At 46.7% G+C, this 20,104-nt stretch overlaps 1 protein-coding gene across 8 annotated transcripts in view; it reads left to right on the top strand.

The window, feature by feature from the left end:
- RAI2 (retinoic acid induced 2) overlaps nucleotides 1-20,104 on the top strand; it is an 83,755-nt gene that overhangs the window by 60,078 nt on the left and 3,573 nt on the right. For 5 of the 8 annotated variants that reach the window (XM_073356433.1, XM_073356423.1, XM_073356453.1 and 2 more), the window contains one exon: nucleotides 1,635-4,635. In XM_073356433.1, the coding sequence (XP_073212534.1) occupies nucleotides 1,741-3,411 (1,671 nt within the window). In that variant the 5' untranslated portion in view covers nucleotides 1,635-1,740 and the 3' untranslated portion in view covers nucleotides 3,412-4,635. Of the gene's footprint in view, nucleotides 1-1,634; nucleotides 4,636-6,220; nucleotides 6,642-20,104 lie in introns of those variants that run through there. The other 3 variants (XR_012160311.1, XR_012160313.1, XR_012160312.1) reach the window with 2 other exon arrangements.

Genomic DNA, 20,104 nt, shown 5'->3' on the forward strand with positions numbered 1-20,104 from the left:
ATGAAATTCAAAAGGCTTTTCCTGTCTACCTGGCCAGTGCATCTGAGTTCAGAGTGCTGTCCAGAGCAGTCACAATGGAGCACTGTGGGATAGCTCCCAGAGGCCAATACCGTCAAATTGCATCCACACTAACCCAAATTCGACCTGGCGATGTTGATTTCAGCCCTAAGCCTCTTGTCGGGGAGAAATTGATTTTAAGAGCCCATTAAGTTGACAGAAATGGCTTCATTGTGTGGACGGGTGCAGGGTTAAATCGATCTAACGCTGCTAAATTCGACCTAAACTCGTCGTGTAGACCAGGGCTAAGATGTCAAATTGTGGAGTTACATTTAACTTCATTTTATCTCAGTAAGAAACAGGACTGAAACAAATAAGGGAGAAAACCTCCTGAACTGTTCAGCCTAACAAATGCATGAACAATAATGCAGATATAACTTGAGGCAGTAAAATGCAGGTTAACGTACCTGGAACTGTAAATTTGGGGTGCTTTTCTACTTCCCCATGGTAACAGACTTAAATATAGACAAGTTTCCATGGCAGTTATCACAGGATGGAACAGTTTAGGAGCATCACCTTCTTGTTTTCTTCTGTACTACTGTATCAAGAGATCTTAAAGAGAAGTTTTGCATATGGTAGCTTCCATGGGGGAGAGAGCATTCAGTGAGCTCACTGCCTATATGGGAGAGAAACTCTTTTTAAGAAATATGCAAAAATTTCTCTAGGCTCATTAAAGGGAAAAGATCTCCGCACTTCTTATTAAGCTTATTAACATTCGCTTAGTTAAGATAAGGGATTCGTTTGTCAAAATAAATTTAAAGTTGCTTTGATTTTTATTCTTTGCAGCTTATTAATAAGTTTTCTGGTTCATATTACTGTCGTCTAGCTCTAGAGCAGGAGGTGAGTGCCGGGTTTAGGTTTCTTTCTTTTTTTATTTTATTTTTTTTAAGTGGGAAGAAAAGCATTGTTGTTAAATAAACGAAACTGCCAAACTACACAGTCCTGTGCGTGTGTGTGTTGCTGAGCTACTGATAGCTCTTTGTTGTGCTGTTTACTGCAGATTTTGAACACGCTGTGTAGTGTATGCATGGATCGTCAGATTTATTTTAGGATCTTCAAAGACAAGAAAAGGATGATTAATTTAGGCTGAGTGGGGAGCCTTTATCCACGGAGAGCCTTCACAACTTCACAATGGAACATTTCTTAAGTTTATTTTTAGGAAAGTTTGTTTTTATGCTTTTTACGGAGTTTAAACACTGCAGTGTCTCTTGACTGTGCCATACCCTGTCATTTCATGAAGCTTTGTTTAAAAATGTAAAATGTACTGCCTCGGTTCTTTTTTTATGCTATGTAAAGTAACTTTTTTCTTTGACTGCAGTTAGTTCTTTAGGCCTTTAAATGATCTATGTTTATAGCTAAATATAAGTTCCCCAGAACTCTTCATATAACACTCACAGATGTATGTACTGTATGTATATACAGTATGTATGTATAGAGTGTACAGTATAATGGAGCAGTTACCCTGAAGTGTGGAAACATTTTATAGCTTTTATGTGATAGGCTTTTTAAAGGCAGTTGCAAATATTATTTTAAGAACGAGATTTATGCAGTGCCTAAAGTATGTTTCTGTTCTGCAGGCCAAGCTATGTCCGTGCAGATGCTTTTGGCAGCCCTGACCCAATGTGGATCCTGGTGACAGCAATGTAAACGTGAATTTCTGCAAAGTCTCAGAAGTCCTGTAAAATGGAGGAACTGTACAAGGACACACAAAATCTGCCCATGGATGTTACCAACTCTCCTTCCACAATAGCTAACAATAAGCTAGAAAATGGGGTCGCTCAGCTGATAACTGCTGAAGCCTGGAATATCAACTCCACAGACTTGATGAAGAAAGCACTTTCACCACTTGTGACTGTCCCAGCCCCTTCGATCCTCACCCCACCAGCGGAATCCCAAAGTGGGGTAGCTCTGAAAGTAGCAGCCACGGTGCTCCAGCCAATTTGTTTAGGGGACAGCCCAGTGGTTCTTCCAATACACCTGCAAGTAGCCGGGAGCACCACCCCTCAGATTGCGCCTAATAACAACACTCCATATGTTATGACGACTCAAGGTCCAGTTCCACTACCTGTCCTCTTGGAGCAACATGTGTTTCAGCATTTAAATTCTCCATTGGTGTTACCTCAGGGTGCTCCCTGCTCTACAAATCCCATTCACAGCAATCTTTTCCAGGGTTCTTCTGCCCCAGTTGGACAGCCCCAGTTACTGGATCAGAAAGCATCCAACCAGACCCAGGAGCCCATCTTACCCCCAGTGTTTCAGACACCAGGATTTGCTGCAGTTCTTCAGGATTTGTTTCCTCCACAGGGCACCTTAGGTTCATCACCCTGTCAGCCACCCCCAGATTACTCCTCTGTTCCGCCCCAGGCCTTCAGTTCCCCTCTGTCTCCACTGGTACCCCCAGCCACCCTCCTAGTGCCATATCCGGTGATTGTCCCCTTGCCAGTCCCAGTCCCCATCCCTATCCCTATCCCCATCCCTGTGCCTCATGGCGCTGAATCCAAGGTCAACCCGGACTACCCCAAGCCACCATTGTTCACCCTGTATTCCTGCAAAGGCACCCAAACCCCTCTGGAGAAAGAAGAATCTAAACCCTTTGATTTCATCCACCACAGGGAATTTTCCCAGCTGAATCGTCACACAGTCATCAAGATGAGCAATGAGAATGAGGCCCTGGACCTTTCCATGAAAACGGTGCCCTTGCTAAAGGCAAGTGAGGTCAGTTCCCAGCTCACCCCTGAAGATGGTGCTTTAGACTTGTCGATTGCTTCCTACAGGAAGACGGGCAATGCGGGGGTCCATGCTGAAGCAGCTAGTGCCATGTGCTCTGGATCCATGATGGACAGTGCTGCTCATTCCATGATGGATAAACTCTCCAGTGCAACAGTCCCCTTTGCCCCTCCCAAACCTCACGAAGCCTCAGCCAAGGTCGACAGCAGAATGACTGGTAGCAATTCGGCCGAGCTCCTGAGACAGCAGCAAAAGTGGCTGGTGGATCAGACGAGCAGAGCAGCCTGTGAACCCAAGGCTGGGAATAATATTGAGATTGTGAGCACTTCGCAGACTGCCAAAGTAATAGTCTCTGTCAAAGATGCTGTGCCCACTATTTTTTGTGGCAAGATTAAAGGCCTCTCGGGAGTATCCACCAAAAACTTCTCCTTCAAAAGGGACATGCCCCAGGACTCTGTTCTGCAGTGTTACGATGTGAAGAACCAGCCAGAGCCTAGGGATAATGCAGAAGCTCTTAGGAAACCAATCAAAAACAGGAGTGTAAAGTTAAAGAAAATGAACTCCCAGGAGATACACATTCTTCCAATCAAAAAGCAACGGCTCGCTGCCTTCTTTCCAAGAAAGTAAATTATGGGTTTTTAGAATTTTAAGATATAATTATTATTATTATGAAAAATAAAAAAGATGCACTTGGCTTAAAATGCATTTAAAACTTTAAACTATCTTTGTAAGTTATTTTGGGGAAAGCGGGAGAGGATTGGATGTAGATTTCCTGTAAAGCTGGGGGAGGAAACTTCTTTTGGTTTTGTTTTTTGTTGTTGATTTTTGACTTTTCATGAAAAAGTAAATAAAAAGCAACCTATTTTTCAAGCGGATTGCACATTTTGCAGCTTTAATGGAATAACGGATGAGTCAGAGGGGTAAGAGCTATTTTCACTGCCGTAAAGTGCTTTGATGATGTAATTCTTAGAAATGGGTACAATGGAAACTTCAAAATAAATGTTTGTATGTGGTAATTGGCTGTGGTTTATTTTGTCATTTATAAATTGCTTGCATTATTGGGGAAGATTTGGCAAAAGTCTGTAAACTGTAAAGCACTACAAGTTTATCTTTGTTATAGCCCTGAAATGTTAAGGTGACCAGGCTAAGAAAAATTATATTGCCCCATAGCACCATTAGAGAGCACCTCTGAACAGCCACTAATGATGTGTTTCAACTATCTTCAATAAAAATGACAGAACAAGATCACTGTTATGCTCTGGCATGAGTCCAATGCACAGAAAAGACTAGTTTTATGATTAGAAATAAATAGAGATCAGTTTTTAAACACAAAGTAAACACTAATGATGATTTTAATAAAATCTAAAAGTCAGGGGAATTTGGTTGCCACTGGGTGAGGAAAAGTCACATAATTTTTCCCAGCCTGAATATAGATATAAGGAAAAGTGTTCGTTGTAAGTTTTACCATGTCTTGATGGCTGAAATCAATGCACACGAAAGAGCAGAACAATGTAACTTTACGACATTACAGTGTAAAAGCCAGCCACGTGAATGGAGAAATGTGAATGTAAACTTAAAATAAAAGCCTGCTAGGTGACAGTTGCGCTTGTATGTGAAAATGGGCTGGAGCTGTATTATTGCATGTCTGCTTCTAAATTTACTCGTCTTGCAGTTAAAATATATCCAGCTGTTAGTGTGAACATGAGCGCAGGAAAGTATTCTGATGGATCGCCGAGATTTATGGGGAGGCCCCCTTACAGTTTAGAATGTTATTGTTTAGCTGTTCGTAGCATGTGTTGCCACAGCAGCCCTGGTTCCGTTGAAATAAACATGAGACTGTAAGCAAGCGAGCAGGGGTCTGAATCCGGTTTACTGGTCCTTACTCTGCAGGGTCGCAGCCAGCCTCTCTACTTCCAGTCCGCTCCGTCATTCTGCAGTTCCTTGCATTAATCCATGAGCACTGAGGCAAAGACTCTCAAAAGTTAGGCACCCTTTTAAGGCACTGGCCTCTCTCCTCACCCCCCCCCCCCCATCCCCAAATATTGAGCACCCAAAAGGACAGTGTCTTAAGAGGACTTTAGGAAAATCTTGGCCCAACCATGTTCCGGTTAAAAATAATATAGATGTTGCATTTTCATTAGTAAGAATCCTTTTTTGCCTCTGATACCTTTTCCTTGGCTAGAGAATTGATGCTGGTGGTGCTTTATCTTTCTTGCTTTCTGTGGGGACCAGGAGCTTCAACGGTCAGGACTTGTTAGGGCAGTAGGTATGTTTGTTTTGTAAGAAGTATCTTTTTTTTTTTTTTTTTTTAAGCTAGCCTTTTCCTTTTTCCAAGGCTGGCCGAACAGAGTGTACAAAATAGTTTGAAGGATTAGCCACTCAGTTAATGTTTATTGACTCCCTTTTATTGTCTGTCTGCAAACACTTTGCTTTCTTCCCCTTGGGTACAGTTTTGATTAAATAAGAGGTGGATCTTGTGATTTATTCAGTGTGCAGAAATACGAGTTATGTTATGTGGTATGAATGCCCTTTCCAATTGCTGCTTGCCCCCTCTTCATGTTTTAAGTTGGACATTTTCAAACCGCCAAGATCTTCTGAAAATTTACTTCATTCCAACTGGGAAATTTTTAAAGAGGAAAGTCACAAAATCAGCTGCTGAAACATTGAGTTCTCAAATAATGCAAAGAGCAATAATCAGTGGGAAGAAACATGTATCAGATGAGTGGTACTTTCATATAGACCCCATGGCCCTTGTTAAATACTGTACTTGATTTCACATGGCAAGTGAGCGAGTCGTAGCCATCAAGTTCCACCTATTAACTCCAGTAATTCCTCTTAGCCATTGTGTTAGCAGTACCGATCCTCTTTGCAGCCTGTTTAAAGAGGACTGTAGTAACATGAACTAGGTACCTTGTTAGTTCGCACCTACAGCGGCCACACAGGAGAGCTACAGCGCAGCACACTAATGTAGACGTAGGCTAACTAAAATTGGTTTAAAAAAAAAATCAAATGAGTCTAACCAGTGCCAGCCCCTCTGTGGACACACTTACATTGGTTTCCAACTGGCTTATAGCAATGTAGCTTAATTCACTCTCAATGGTTGTACACACAGGAAGTTTGGTCACCAAATTAAGCTAAATCAGTTCAAGCCAGTTGTAAATCATTGTGTGTGAATTTTGACTAAATCAGTTTAAAACCAATTTTAGTAAAACTGGTGCAATTTGTGTGTGTAGAAAAAGCGGTACTATCATAGGATGTCTGCCAAGAATGATTTAAAAATCTAAACAGCTGAAATGTGACAACTACATCTGATATTAAATGAAAGAAATTTTTCCAAATGCCTTTTAAAATATACCAGTTGCTTATCTGCGGCCTTCGGGGTGAAATGGCCTGTTTTCAGTCCTATGATTTATTTTATTTTTTTTTTAATTTCCAGATTGCCCTGAGTTAATCACTGATGTACCTGCTGATACATTTGCTTACAAACCATCAGGAACAGCTCAACTGGATCAGTGGGCTGACAGTGGAAAAGTTCCCATGTTCAACTGCTTTGCCCTCAGTGTTATTTTTTTAAGCTACAGCCTCTGGTGGTGGTGTTTGGAAGAGCATCTAACCCAACAGTAAGGGCTATTGCAGGCCACTTTATCCTCTCATCATTGTCTGGTTTTAATCTGTGAAGGAGACCATATTAAATACAAAAGGAGAGATCCTCCTTTCATACCTGCATTATTTTGAGCAAACTCCACTATGTTCCAGGATGTTTCTTTTCTTTCCTCCTACTGGAAATGTTCCAAAGCACGAGTAGAAGTGATACAGATTGGACAGATTGGAATTCTGCATCCCCAAAATTAAAAAAATCTGTGCACAATATTTTCAAATTCTGCACATTTTATGTTGTGTTATTTTGACAAATAATCATTCCAGTTTCAATTATTTTGGTAATTTGTTTCGAAGTACCTGTCAACAAGTATGTCAACAATGCAAACAGCAGCAAAAAAAAAGTCCCCCAGGAATAGAGAGTTAAAGAAAAACCCCTACAATAATCCAGTTCAGGGGGGCCCCCCCAGAGCCCAGAAAACCCACATCTCTGATTCCCCCAGAGCCAAGCCATGGGGCAGCCCCCAGCCTTGCCCCCCCACCCCTCAAACACAGAGCCCTGCTGCGGGGCAACCCCTGGCTCAGACACCAGCCCTCCCCTTTCCAGAGCCCAACCATGGGGCAGGCACGAGTGCCCCCCCTCCCCCCAGCTTTTACTCCACCCAGGTTCTTTACTGTCCCGCCAGGGGACATGGTGTGGTGTGGTGCGGCCCTGCCCTTCCTCCTGCTTTGCCAGAGTTGTCTGGGTCTCCCAGGCTCTCTCCTGTCCCCGGAAGAATGAGGACTGGGTTCTGCAGAGTCCAGCAGTCCCTCGTGGTGGTCAGAAATTCTGCGGGGCAAACGGGAATTCTACAAAATTCTGCATTGCGCAGTGGTGGAGAATTCCTCCAGGAATAAGATTCTTAGCATGGGGAAGAGGCAGCCACAAAACAAGGCACTTAATTATTCACACCCCCACCATGCCTCTCTAGTAGCAATTACAGTGTTGGTGTATTGACCCATTAATTATTGAAAGAGCTGCATTTTAAATACGTCTAAAACTTTTGCATGGACCCAGAGCTGTAGTGTTGATAGATGGCGGTTCCATTTCTGGTAGCTGTTAATGGAGACATTAGTGCCTTGGTGACGTTGGCATGAAAGTCATTCCATCAGCATGGCAGGAGAAGGTGGTTTTCTGAGATGCCTGTCTGCGTGCTATTTAAGCTCTTAGAAGCGATCAGTGCGTGTTCTGACCAGCAACAGGCTCTCACTCTCCCTTGGAGCCTGTGTGCATTTCTGGACATTTTTCCTTCCTCATCTTCTTGCCTTTTAAGTCCTCTCTCCAAATTTTCAAGTCGATGCCATCACTCAGGAAAGTTAGTGTGGCTTAAGTTAGGGTGTGTATGTAAAGCACATTACCTGCTCCATACTAAATCACCATGTGGCCAGTCTTACTCTACACTGAGTGTCTTTGTGTGCTTTAGCTAAATACACTTTGCAGGTGTAGGCGCCAAAGGCACCCTTAATGCAGAGTAAGCGTGTCCACACAGCGCTTTAGTATGGAGTAGCTAGGGCATTCGAGCTATGCCAGCCTTTTCCCCAGATACAAACCCTTAGTAGTAAAGCTGAAAAAATTGGGGGTTAGGCTCTATTGATCGCTTTAACGGTTGGGGACTGGCACAGAGCCTGCTTTGGCCCATTGCGTCTTAGCCTGAAGCAGTCTTTTTGACTCTCTTTGGGGCATGTAGCTGCCTGGGAGATTCATGAATTGGATAGGGAGTCTTCAAGGTAGCTTCTACCCAAGCTATTAAGTGCCCAGTAAATCAAGACTAGGCTCCTATAGTCGAGGCATGAACCATTGCCTCTTTGGCTGAGTAGTAAATGTGCTACACACGAGCTTCAGCTTCCAGCTGGTGTTCAGATTCATTCTCTGGTAGAGTAAGTGAGGTGGCCTAATCGGGAGTTAACACTCAGGTGGATGATGATGGCAAGGTCTTAACTGCAGAAAAAAGGTGGCATTTTCCTGGGCTAAGATAGCACTAAGCATTTGTGCCATGTCTGTGGTGTGGAATCCACCAGGACCATGCAGATACTGTAAAAGAGTGACATGCTGGCCTTGAAATCTATGTACAGAATGGTACAGCGCTATTTGACTGCCTTACACTTGCAGCCCGACCAGCTGATCCGTATTAGCTTCAACCCAGCATCTAAAAAGAGTTGTGATGCACTTCTGTGAATAAAGCTAACTAGGCCCAGGAGCAGAAGGGACCTTCAGGGAGCACCTTAAAGACAGCCAACTGCAAACGGGAAGTTAGTGAAGGTAACATAAGGTAGGGTGTAAGGCTGGGCCTGAGTCAGTGTGCGCATGCTGGTACATGCAGCGTGGAATGCAACATTCCAGTAAATTCTTCAGACGTCTCCCTTCTCACTCAGCAGAAGCACAGCCATCCTCCCACAGAAGAGTGATCCAGGTGGTTAGTGTTATCACATCACAACACATTTAGCATAACGTTTTGGAGCTGACTCGTACGGTCAAGTTTGCGTTCCTCACGCAGCGCATGTTCGCTCTGCTCCCTGCAGGAGAACTTCTGGCTGTGGTGTGAAGTGAGGGATAAGAGGAGTATTCCAGCAGTGGCCTCGCTCCCTCTGTACAGCGGGGGGAAAGCTGTTGACTCATCTCTTCTTATTCCACTTGCAGCTGTACCACTGCCAGCTACCGTCGGGTACATAAGTTAGGGCAGGGCCAGGCCAGCGGCGGAAGTCCTGAACAGAAGAGATCAGACGGGACTAGGCCAGCTGTGAAATCAGACCCTCTGACCGGAATAGGTCCAACATAGCCCAACCCGGGGCTGTGATAGAGCTGCAGGTGGAGTATGGGGACCTGTTTAAATGACCCCACTGGTCAAGTTAATACTCAGTAGGGCAAGGCCTGGCAGAGGGGCGTCACTCTGCTCTGGTATTGAACCAGTGTTCGCACTGAGCATTCAAAGACTCTGGTCCTCTGCGTGTACCATTTTTCTGAGGAGCTGTACATCCAAAGAGTTTACAATCTACATGAGCCAAGTATAGAGCAGCTGGGGAAGGTGTGATTAAAAAATGAGGATTATGTTATGTTGTTATATTTCATTGGTTCTACTGGAGTGATTGACCCTTAAGTATGAGCCTGAGGCAGTAGAGCAGTAGCCCAATGAACGGGCTGTCTTCCCAGGATTAGTGAGCAATGTGAAAAAGGCACAAAGCAGGAGCAGGAAGAGACCCATGGGAGCACTGAGGTGTGACGAGTGGACAGAGCACAGGGAGCGATGTGGAGCACAACAGGAAAGGGGAGATGCAGACAGGGACAGAGCCTGAACGTTGACCACGAGGAGTCTGAACTTTAATAGAGAGAGGGAACCAGTGAAGGGACGTAGATGGCGTGACAGCGTCTGAGCAGGGGAGGAGGAAGAAACCTTAAGCAGGCAGAGAGAGAGAGGAGGGAACAGAGCCCAAACATAATGGAGGAAGTTGGCAGCCAATGTATCCATACAACAACATACATGCCAAGAAGTCTAAAGGGGTGTAGCCTCATATCACACATCTTCATGTTAGCTACTTCTCCTGATGCACTCAGACCCCTTCCGCCCTGTGGGTATGCCCTCTATTGAGTCTTTGCAAGTTACACTCCTTCACCACTTACTCCCATTTCCTGCTCAGCTTCCACTACACTGACAAAAGTTACACCCCATTTTATGTCCTTGTAGAATTTGGCCTACTGGGATTTTCGAAGTGTTAACACAAAATCCAAGCTCATGAAGCAGTGGGCACTGTAAACTGACTGACGTTCTTTGGCAATGCTGAAATTCCATTTTTGGTTCAGAGAAGTTACCACTAGCTCTCTAGCAGATGGAGGCTTAAGGACAACAGTGACTCTAATGCCATAAAGTAGTCTTGCTAACAGTCTACCTGGTAATCTCAGAAAATGAGTATTAACAAAGCAATAGCACGGTAGGGTCTTCTGAAAAAACAGGTATCACTTTGCAGTCTGGTGGCAGATATTTTAGTTTTTCCTGGTGCTCAAGGTTTATATGAAATATGCAGAAATCTTTAGCCAAATGCCTTTGTTTCAGGCGTCTAGAATCAGTTACGGCCATCTCAAATCCAGCCAGCTTGGCACATTTACCTCGAGAAGAAAAACAGTATAATATAGAAGTACAACATACTATTTTCATTTGTTAACTTTACACCTTAAGCAATTTTCTCTACATTTCTGCTTGAGAACTACAGTACGTACTTGGTAAGCATGAAGTTTTAAATCCAAACTATTTTTGAGTTGTCCATCTGCATACACAAAAAAAGCTGCTCTACTTTTTCAGTTTCTGATTTCCACAATTTTGTCATGCAAGAATAACTCAGAAAAGCTGAATGGATTTTCTTTGGCTTTTATGCATGCAGAAGTATGTCTGATGAGAAATTTCAACCCAGGTGGGGAACAGAATTAATAGATGAGCTACTTAAAATAAAGATTAAGCACTATCCTGTTTGTCCATAGAAAAAATTGTTACCTACCTCTCGTAACTGTTGTTCTTAGAGATGTGTTGCTCATGTCTATTCCAATTGGTGTGCGTGTGTCGCGTGCATGATTGTTGGAAGGTTTTTCCACTAGCGGTACCCACTGGGTTGGCTGTGGAGACCCCTGGAGTGGCGTCTTTATGGGGTGTATATAGGTCCTTGCCAACCTGCTGCCTGCTCTGTTCCTTCTTGCTGGAATACTCTGACAGAGTGGAAGCGGGTGGGATTTGGAACGGATATGAGCAACACATCTTGAAGAACAACAGGTACGCGAGGTAGGTAACCGGTTTTTTCTTCAAGTGATTGCTCAGGTACATTCCGATAGGTGACTTCCAAGCAGTTTCCCTGTGGGAGGGGTCAGTGATCACCTGGTTGTTGAGTGCAGGACTGCCCTGCCAAAGGGTGCATCATCCCTTGCCTGTTGGGTAATGGCATAGTGTGATGCGAAGGTGTGAGTGGATGACCACATTGCTGCCTTGCATATGTCCTGGATAGGGAACTGCACCAGGAATGCTGCGGACGACGCCTGCGCTCTCATGGAGTGAGCCATAAGAGGAGGGGCTGGAATTTTACCCAGGTCGTAGCATATCCTGATATAGGACGTGATCCATGATGAATTGCGCTGGATGAGATTGGGAGCCCCCTCATTCTTTCTGCAATGGCAATAAAGAGCTGTGGTGATTTACGAAATGGCTTTGTGCACTTAATGTAGAATCCTAGGGCACGCCTAATGTCCAGGGAATGCAACATGCATTCTCTGTTACTGGCATGGGGCTTAGGGAAGAACAGAGGTAAAAATATGTCTTGGTTCACATGAAACTGGGAGACTCCCTTTGGCAGAAATGCAGGGTGAGGGCGTAGCTGCACCTTTTCTTTATAAAAGATCACATGGGGGGCTCTGAGCTCTGATACCCTTCTGGCCAAGGTTATGGCCACCAGAAAGGCCACCTTCCAGGAAAGATAGGACAGAGGGCAGGTTGCCAGGGGCTCGAAAGGGGGCCCCATAAGTGTGGACAAGACCAGGTTGAGGTCCCACTGAGGAACGGGCTGTTGTACCTGGGGATAAAGTCTGTCCAAGCCCTTGAGAAACCGGCCCACCAGGGGATTACCGAAGACTGACCTACCCGCTGGCCCCAGGTGAAAGGCTGAAATGGCAGCCAGGTGTACCCTGAGAGATGATATTGCCAATCCCTCCTGCTTGAGGATAGTAGGTAGCCCAAAACAAGGGGAATTGGCGCTAGCTGTGGTTCAGTTCCCCTCTGCAGAGACCAGATGGAAAAACGTTTCCACTTTGCCAGGTACGTGGCACAAGTGGAGGGTTTCCTACTTCCCAGCAAGCCCTCCCTCACTGGGTCTGAACACTGAAGCTCGAGAGGGTTCAGCCATGGACTTTCCATGCCATGAGGTGGAGGGACTCCAGATTGAAGTGTTGCAGATGGCCGTGGTCCTGTGTGATTAGGGTCAGACAGACAGGAAGCCCCACTGGTCTGTCCACTGAGAGGTTCAACAGCATGGTGAACCAGTGCTGGCAGGGCCATGCTGGCTATGAGGATTAAGGAAGCCCCGTCCTGGTGTGCCTTGAGGAGGACTTTGTGTATGAGAGGGAAAGGTGGGAATGCATACAACAGGTGACTCATCCATGAAAGGTGAAATGTGTCCACGATGGAGCCTGGGCTGTGGTTCAAGAAGGAGCGGAACTGCTGGCACTTCCTGTTGCTCCACATCATGAACAGGTCTATGTATGGAGAACCCCACCTCTGGAAAATCGAGTGTGCTATGTCCGGCCTGAGGGATCATTCATGACCGTGAAATGAGCGGCTGAGGTGATCGGCTAGCTCATTTTGTGCTCCTGGAAGGTGCACCGCCTCTAGGTGTATCGAGTGGGTGGTGCAAAAATCCCACAGCAGCTCGGGGGCCTCCTGGCACAGGGGAGAGGAACAAGCACCACTCTGTTTATATAGAACATCACTGTGGTGTTGTCCGTCAGCACCCACAGAAGTGCACCCTGAAGGCAGGCCTGGAAACCTTGGCATGCCAGTCGAACCGCCCTCAGCTCCCTTACGTTGGTATGCAGCAATAGTTCTGTGTGGGACCATAGGCCTTGCGTTCTGATATTGCCCAGGTGTGCTCCCCAATGAAGTGCCAAGGCGTCCGTGATTAGGGACAGTGTACGATGGAGTTTGGCAAAGGGTACTCCTGCACAGACCACTTGTGGTTGCAGCCACCAGTGGAGAGACGCGAGGATGCAAGGGGGGAGGGTTACTATTTATCCAGTGGGTCCCTGCCTGGCCTGTGCACCCATGCCAACCATGCCTGGAGGGGCTGAAGGCATCACCTGGCAGGCTGGACCACATATGTGCAGGCTGCCATACGCCCCAGTAGTTTCATGCAATTTCTGGCCGTGGTTGTGGCAAATCGGCAAAGGTTTTCAATAATGTCCATGAGTGCTTGGAAACATAGCTCCAGCAGGAACAGCCCTGGCCTGAGTTGAGAGCCCCTATGAATTCTGTCCTCTGCATCAGGGCCAGTGTGGATTTGGGCATGTTCAGTATGAGGCCCAGCCTGTGGAATGTGGCCCAGGCTAGGGCCACATGCTCTGTGGCCTGTGCTTGCGACTTGGCCTTGATGAGCCAGTCGTACAGGTACGGGAACACTTGCATCTGATGTTTGCGGAAGAAGACGGCAATGACCGCCATACACTTGGTGAATACCTGCGGGGGGGGGGGGGGGCACAGAGAGCCCAAATGGGAGCACCCTGAACTGGTAGTGCTGGCCACTGATGGCGAATCTCAGAAATCTCAGGGATAATGGATGTATGGAAGTACGCATCTTTCAAGTCAAGGGCGGCATACCAGTTCCCCAGATCCAGGGAAGGAATGATGACGGCCAGAGAGATCATGCAAAACTTCACTTTCCTTATGAATGTGTTGAGGTCTTGCAGATCCAGGATAGGCCAGAGCCCACTCTTGGCCTTGGGGATGAGGAAACGGCAGGAGTTTGCCCCTGAACTCCTGAGGAACCTCCTCTATTGCCCCTAGAGTGAGGAGCAATTGCACCTCCTGTGAGAGGAGTTGTTCGTGAGAAGGGTCCCTGAAGAGGTACAGGGAAGGGGGAAGAGAGGGAATAAAATTGGGTAGAATATCCCACCCCTTCTGTGCTGAGGACCCAAAGATCTGACATGATCTGGGACTAAGCACGGTAGAAGTGGGAGAGTCGATTCACAAAGAGGGGGTAAGGATCTGAGACTGAAACTGATGCTCCATCCTTGGGTGCATCTTCAAAAGTTGGGCTTCAGGCCAGGGGCCTGTTCGACCAAACCCTGGCTTTGGCCTGAGAAGGACTGTGGCGGGCACCTCGTATTGTTTCTGCCCTGTCTCCTTGACAAGTCTCACCTATGAGGCCCAGAGTAGAAATGGGACAGGGAGTGAGGCTTAAAAGGGTTTCTTTGGGCTGCAGGGGTGTGGATCCCCAAAGACTTCAAAGTCGCCCGCAAGTCCTTAAGGCTTGGCAGGTGACAGTCCGTATTTTGGGCGAACAGGCCCGCACAGTCAAAGGGGAGGTCCTGAATTGTGTTCTGGACCTCAAGTGGTATCCCAGACACCTGGAACCACTTGCTGTGCCTCATTGTAATGGTGGTGGCGATAGGCCGAGCCGCTGAGTCCACCGTATCTAACACGGCCTGGAGGGAGGTTCTGGAGACCACCCTGCCCTCCTCAAGGAGCTTGCTAAACTCCTTGTGCGAATCAGCCGGGAGCAACTCCTGGACCTTTGCCAACGAGCTCCAAGAGTTGAAAGCATAGCGGCTGAGTACCACTGAGTACCATCAGCGGCTGAGTACAGAAAGCATAGCGGCCACTCAAAGCTGGAGTCCAGCTTCTTAGCATCTTGTGATGTAGGCACGGGACCTGGCTGTCCTTGCTGCTCTTTGTGATTTGCCACATCGACCACCAGAGACCCCAGTTGGGGGTAGGTGAAAAGGTGTTTGTACCCTTTCTGGGGCACAAAATAGCATCTTTCCACCCCTTTAGCAGTGGGTGGTATAGAGGCCGGAGTCTGCCAGAGCACCTTAATGGTGTTTTGGATTGTTCTTATTAGGGGCAAGACCACCCTAGAAGGACCCTCAGGGGTAAGGACATCCACCATCGGGTCAGACTCCTCCATGACTGCCTCTGCCTGGAGATTGAGGTCTAGGGCCACCCTCCTAAGAAGGTCCTGGTGTTCCCTGGTGTCCATTGCTGGTAGGGTGGTGGTGATGGCCGTCTGGCGAGGAGGAGGCCCATGGGTCAGGGTCATCCTGCCCTTCTCGCTTTCTGGAGGGCGGGTCACGTACTTCAGAGCCTCCAGTGAGTGGATGGAGCTCTAGTGTCACTGATGGTGCTGGTTCAGGTGCTGAGCATGACAGCCCAGAGTCCCTGTCTCGTGGGGAGCTTTGGGGATGTGGCGAGCCAGTGATGTTTCTTGGGGCGGGGGGGGGGGGGGGAGAACAGGGTGAAGGATGCCACCGATGCTGGCCTGGAGTCCTGACCCTGAGCCTGATGGTAGGCCCAAGGGGTCCAAAAGGGCCATTGTACTGGGCCTGCCAGGTGAGTGCAAGTGCCAATGATTCCACTGGTCTGCAGTTCTGGGACCGGTAGTGGCTGCGTTGAGAGACAGAAGACATGGCGTCTGCCTTGGAGGAGTGGTCTGTGCCCGACCATGGGGGGAGGAGCCCGATGGTGCCAGGGAGATGGTGAGCGGCCCCGTATCATCATAGGCTTGCCACGATGATGAACCAGAGGCAGTGCCGCCCTCGGTGCTGTAAAGGATGCTGGAGCTTGCAGTGCCAGGGCCTGCACCTGCAGGGCCGGGGACCTCATTGCCATGGCAATGAGGTCCCACGCTGCCGCGTAGATATCCAGAATGGAGGGAAGGTTGAGCTCTTCCTCCAAATCCTCCCAAGTTGGAGAGTCCACCAGCACCGGACTCGACGGGCCTCCTGTTGGGGTCGAAGTCAATAGTGCTGGGTCTTGAGGCTCAGATCATGGGTGTCCCACCGGAGGACACACCCCACTGGAATCCCCTCACAGCTTCTTGATAGGGGAGGGAGGAAACATTTCCTAGAGGTAGGAAATCAGAGGGGAGGGGTTGAGAAGGTGAAGACACTGGCACAAGCCATTTTTCTGAGATGGGAGCATGTGGATGTGCCTTGGTCAAAGGCTTTTGGCACCAAAAGCTCGTGACCAGCTAGGTGTGCTAGAAATAGGACAAATCTACTTCTCAAAAAAGTTTTAAGTATCCAAAAATCGAATTGTCATAATTGGTCACCAGACAATGAAGCCAGCAAAACAGATTTTTTTACATCCCTAAATTGGACAATAATATTGAACTATGTAATTTGCCAGTCACAGTGTGCTTTACCATTACCATTTGGACACAAAAATACTGTTACTCAGATGAAATTTAATGTTGATAAATGCAAAGTAATGCACACTGGAAAACATAATCCTAACTATACATATACTATACATGTACAATGATGTGGTCTAAGTTAGCTGTTACCACTCAAGAAATCTTGGAGTAATTGTGGATAGTTCTCTGAAAACATCCACTCAATGTGCAGCAGCAGTCAAAAAAGCAAACAGAATGTTGGGAATCATCAAGAAAGGGATAGATGGTAAGACAGAAAATATACTACTACTTCTATATAAATCAATGGTACGCCCACACCTTGAATTCTGCATGCAGATATGGTCGTCCCATCTAAACAAAGATATACTGGAATTGGAAATTTCAGAAAAGGGCAACAAAAATTATTAGGGGTATAGAACGGCTTCAGTATGAGGAGAGATTAATAAGACTGGGACTTTTCAGCTTGAAAAAGAGGTGACTAAGGGGGGATATGATAGAGGTCTATAAAATCATGAGTGGTGTAGAGAAAGTAAATAAGGAAGTGGTGTTTACTCCTTCTCATAATACAAGAACAAGGGGCCATGAAATGAAATTAATAGGTAAAAGGTTTAAAACAAACACAAGAAAGTATTTTTTTCACGCAACGCACTGTCAATCTCTGGAATTTCTTGCCAGAGGGTATTGTGAAGGCCAATGCTATAATGGGCAGTGTTGGTCAATTCTAAGGAACCTACATCTTTGAAGTTACGGGAAGTCACAACATGGCCCAAAGTTTGGATAAACACCCAGGCCAAATTTTTCCAACCGAAATACTTTAAATTAAGCTCCTAAAGCTATATTGGGACTTTCAACAGTGCTGAGCATTACCACAACTCTGCTTGCACTGAAGTTAATGACAGTAGTAGGCTATCGCTGAAGGCTTCTGAAAATCCCATCCTTGGGCACCTGAAGCACGGAAACAATTTTCCAGAGGTACTGAGTTCGTGCCACTCCTATTGACATGAGTGAGGGTTGCAGGTGATCAGCTGTTCTGAAAAATTATGCTGCTGCTATGAATCATACCATAGAACATAGAATATCAGGGTCTGAAGGGACCTCAGGAGGTCATCTAGTCCAACCCCCTGCTCAAAGCAGGACCAATCCCCAACTAAATCATCCCAGCCAGGGCTTTGTCAAGCCTGACCTTAAAAACCTCAAAGGAAGGAGATTCCACCACCTCCCTAGGTAACGCATTCCAGTGCTTCACCACTCTCCTAGTGAAAAAGTTTTTCCTAATATCCAACCTAAACCTCCCCCACTGCAACTTGAAACCATTACTCCTCGTTCTGTCATCTGCTACCACTGCGAACAGTCTAGATCCATCCTCTTTGGAACCCCCTTTCAGGTAGTTGAAAGCAGCTATCAAATCCCCCCTCGTTCTTCTCTTCCACAGACTAAACAATCCCAGATCCCTCAGCCTCTCCTCATAAGTCATGTGTTCCAGTCCCCTAATCATTTTTGTTGCCCTCCACTGGACGCTTTCCAATTTTTCTACATCCTTCTTGTAGTGTGGGGCCCAAACCTGGACACACTACTCCAGATGACGCCTCACCAATGTCTAATAGAGGCGAATGATCACATCCCCCGATCTGCTAGCAATGCCTCTATTTATACAGCCCAGAATGCCGTTAGCCTTCTTGGCAACAAGGGCACACTGTTGACGCATATCCAGCTTCTCGTCCACTGTAACTCCTAGGTCCTTTTCTGCAGAACTGCTGCCTAGCCATTCGGTCCCTAGTCTGTAGCAATGCATGGGATTCTTCCATCCTAAGTGCAGGGCTCTGCACTTGTCCTTGTTGAACCTCATCAGATTTTCTTTCTTTGGCCCAATCCTCTAATTTGTCTAGGTACCTCTGTATCTTATCCCTGCCCTGCAGCGTATCTACCACTCCTCCCAGTTTAGTGTCATCTGCAAACTTGCTGAGGGTGCAGTCCACGCCATCCTCGAGATCATTAATGAAGATATTGAACAAAACCGGCCTGAGGACCGACCTTTGGGGCACTCCGTTTGATACCGTCTTCCAACTGGACATGGAGCCATTGATTACTACCCGTTGAGCCCGACGATCTAGCCAGCTTTCTATCCATCTTATAGTCCATTCATCCAGCCCATACTTCTTTAACTTGCTGGCAAGAATACTGTAGGAGACCATATCAAAACCTTTGCTAAAGTCAAGGAATAAGACGTCCACTGCTTTCCCCTCATCCACAGAGCCAGTTATCTCGTCACAGAAGGCAATTAGATTAGTTAGGCATGACTTGCCCTTGGTAAATCCATGCTGATTGTTCCTGATCACTTTCCTCTCCTCTAAATGCTTCAGAATTGATTCCTTGAGGACCTGCTCCATGATTTTTCCAGGGACTGAGGTGAGGCTGACTGGCCTGTAGTTCCCCGGATCCTCCTCCTTCCCTTTTTTAAAGATGGGCACTACATTAGCCTTTTTCCAGTCATCTGGGACCTCCCCTGATTGCCATGAGTTTTCAAAGATAATGGCCAATGGCTCTGCAATCACATCCGCCAACTCCTTTAGCACCCTCAGATGCAGCGCATCCGGCCCCAGGGACTTGTGCTTGTCCAGCTTTTCTAAATAGTCCCAAACCACTTCTTTCTCCACAGAGGGCTGGTCACCTCCTCCCCATGCTGTGCTGTCCAGTGTAGTAGTCTGGGAGCTGACCTTGTTCGTGAAGACAGAAGCAAAAAAGCATTGAATACATTAGCTTTTTCCACATCCTCTGTCATGAGGTTGCCTCTCTCCTTCAGTAAGGGCCCACACTTTCCTTGACTTTCTTCTTGTTGCTAACATACCTGAAGAAACCCTTCTTGTTACTCTTAACATCTCTTGCTCGCTGCAACTCCAAGTGTGATTTGGCCTTCCTGATTTCACTCCTGCATGCTTGAGCAACATTTTTGTACTCCTCCCTGGTCATTTGTCCAATCTTCCACTTCCTGTAAGCTGCTTCTTTTTTGTGTTTAAGATCAGCAAGGATTTCACTGTTAAGCCAAGCTGGTCGCCTGCCATATTTACTATTCTTTCTGCATATCGGGATGGTTTGTTCCTGTAACCTCAATAAGGATTCTTTAAAATACAGCTAACTCTCCTGGACTCCTTTCCCCGCTCATGTTATTCTCCCAGGGGATCATGCCATCAGTTCCCTGAGGGAGTCAAAGTCTGCTTTTCTGAAGTCCAGGGTCTGTATTCTGCTGCTCTCCTTTCTTCCTTGTGTCAGGATCCTGAACTCGACCATCTCATGGTCACTGCCTCCCAGGTTCCCATCCACTTTTGCTTCCCTTACTAATTCTTCCCGGTTTGTGAGCAGCAGGTCAAGAAGAGCTCTGCCCCTAGTTGGTTCCTCCAGCACTTGCACCAGTAAATTGTCCCCTACCCTTTCCAAAAACTTCCTGGATTGTCTCTGCACCGCTGTATTGCTCTCCCAGCAGATATCAGGGTGATTGAAGTCTCCCATGAGAACCAGGGCCTGCGATCTAGTAACTTCTGTTGGTTGCCGGAAGAAAGCCTCATCCACCTCATCCCCCTGGTCTTGTGGTCTATAGCAGACTCCCACCACGACATCCCCCTTGTTGCTCACACTTCTAAACTTAATCCAGAGACTCTCAGGTTTTTCTGCAGTTTCATACCGGAGCTCTGAGCAGTCATACTGCTCTTACATACAATGCAACTCCTCCACCTTTTCTGCTCTGCCTGTCCTTCCTGAACAGTTTATATCCATCCATGACAGTACTCCAGTTATCCCACCAAGTCTCTGTTAT

Source organism: Lepidochelys kempii, chromosome 1 (genome assembly GCF_965140265.1).
Source record: "Lepidochelys kempii isolate rLepKem1 chromosome 1, rLepKem1.hap2, whole genome shotgun sequence".
Taxonomy (NCBI): Eukaryota; Metazoa; Chordata; order Testudines; family Cheloniidae; genus Lepidochelys; species Lepidochelys kempii.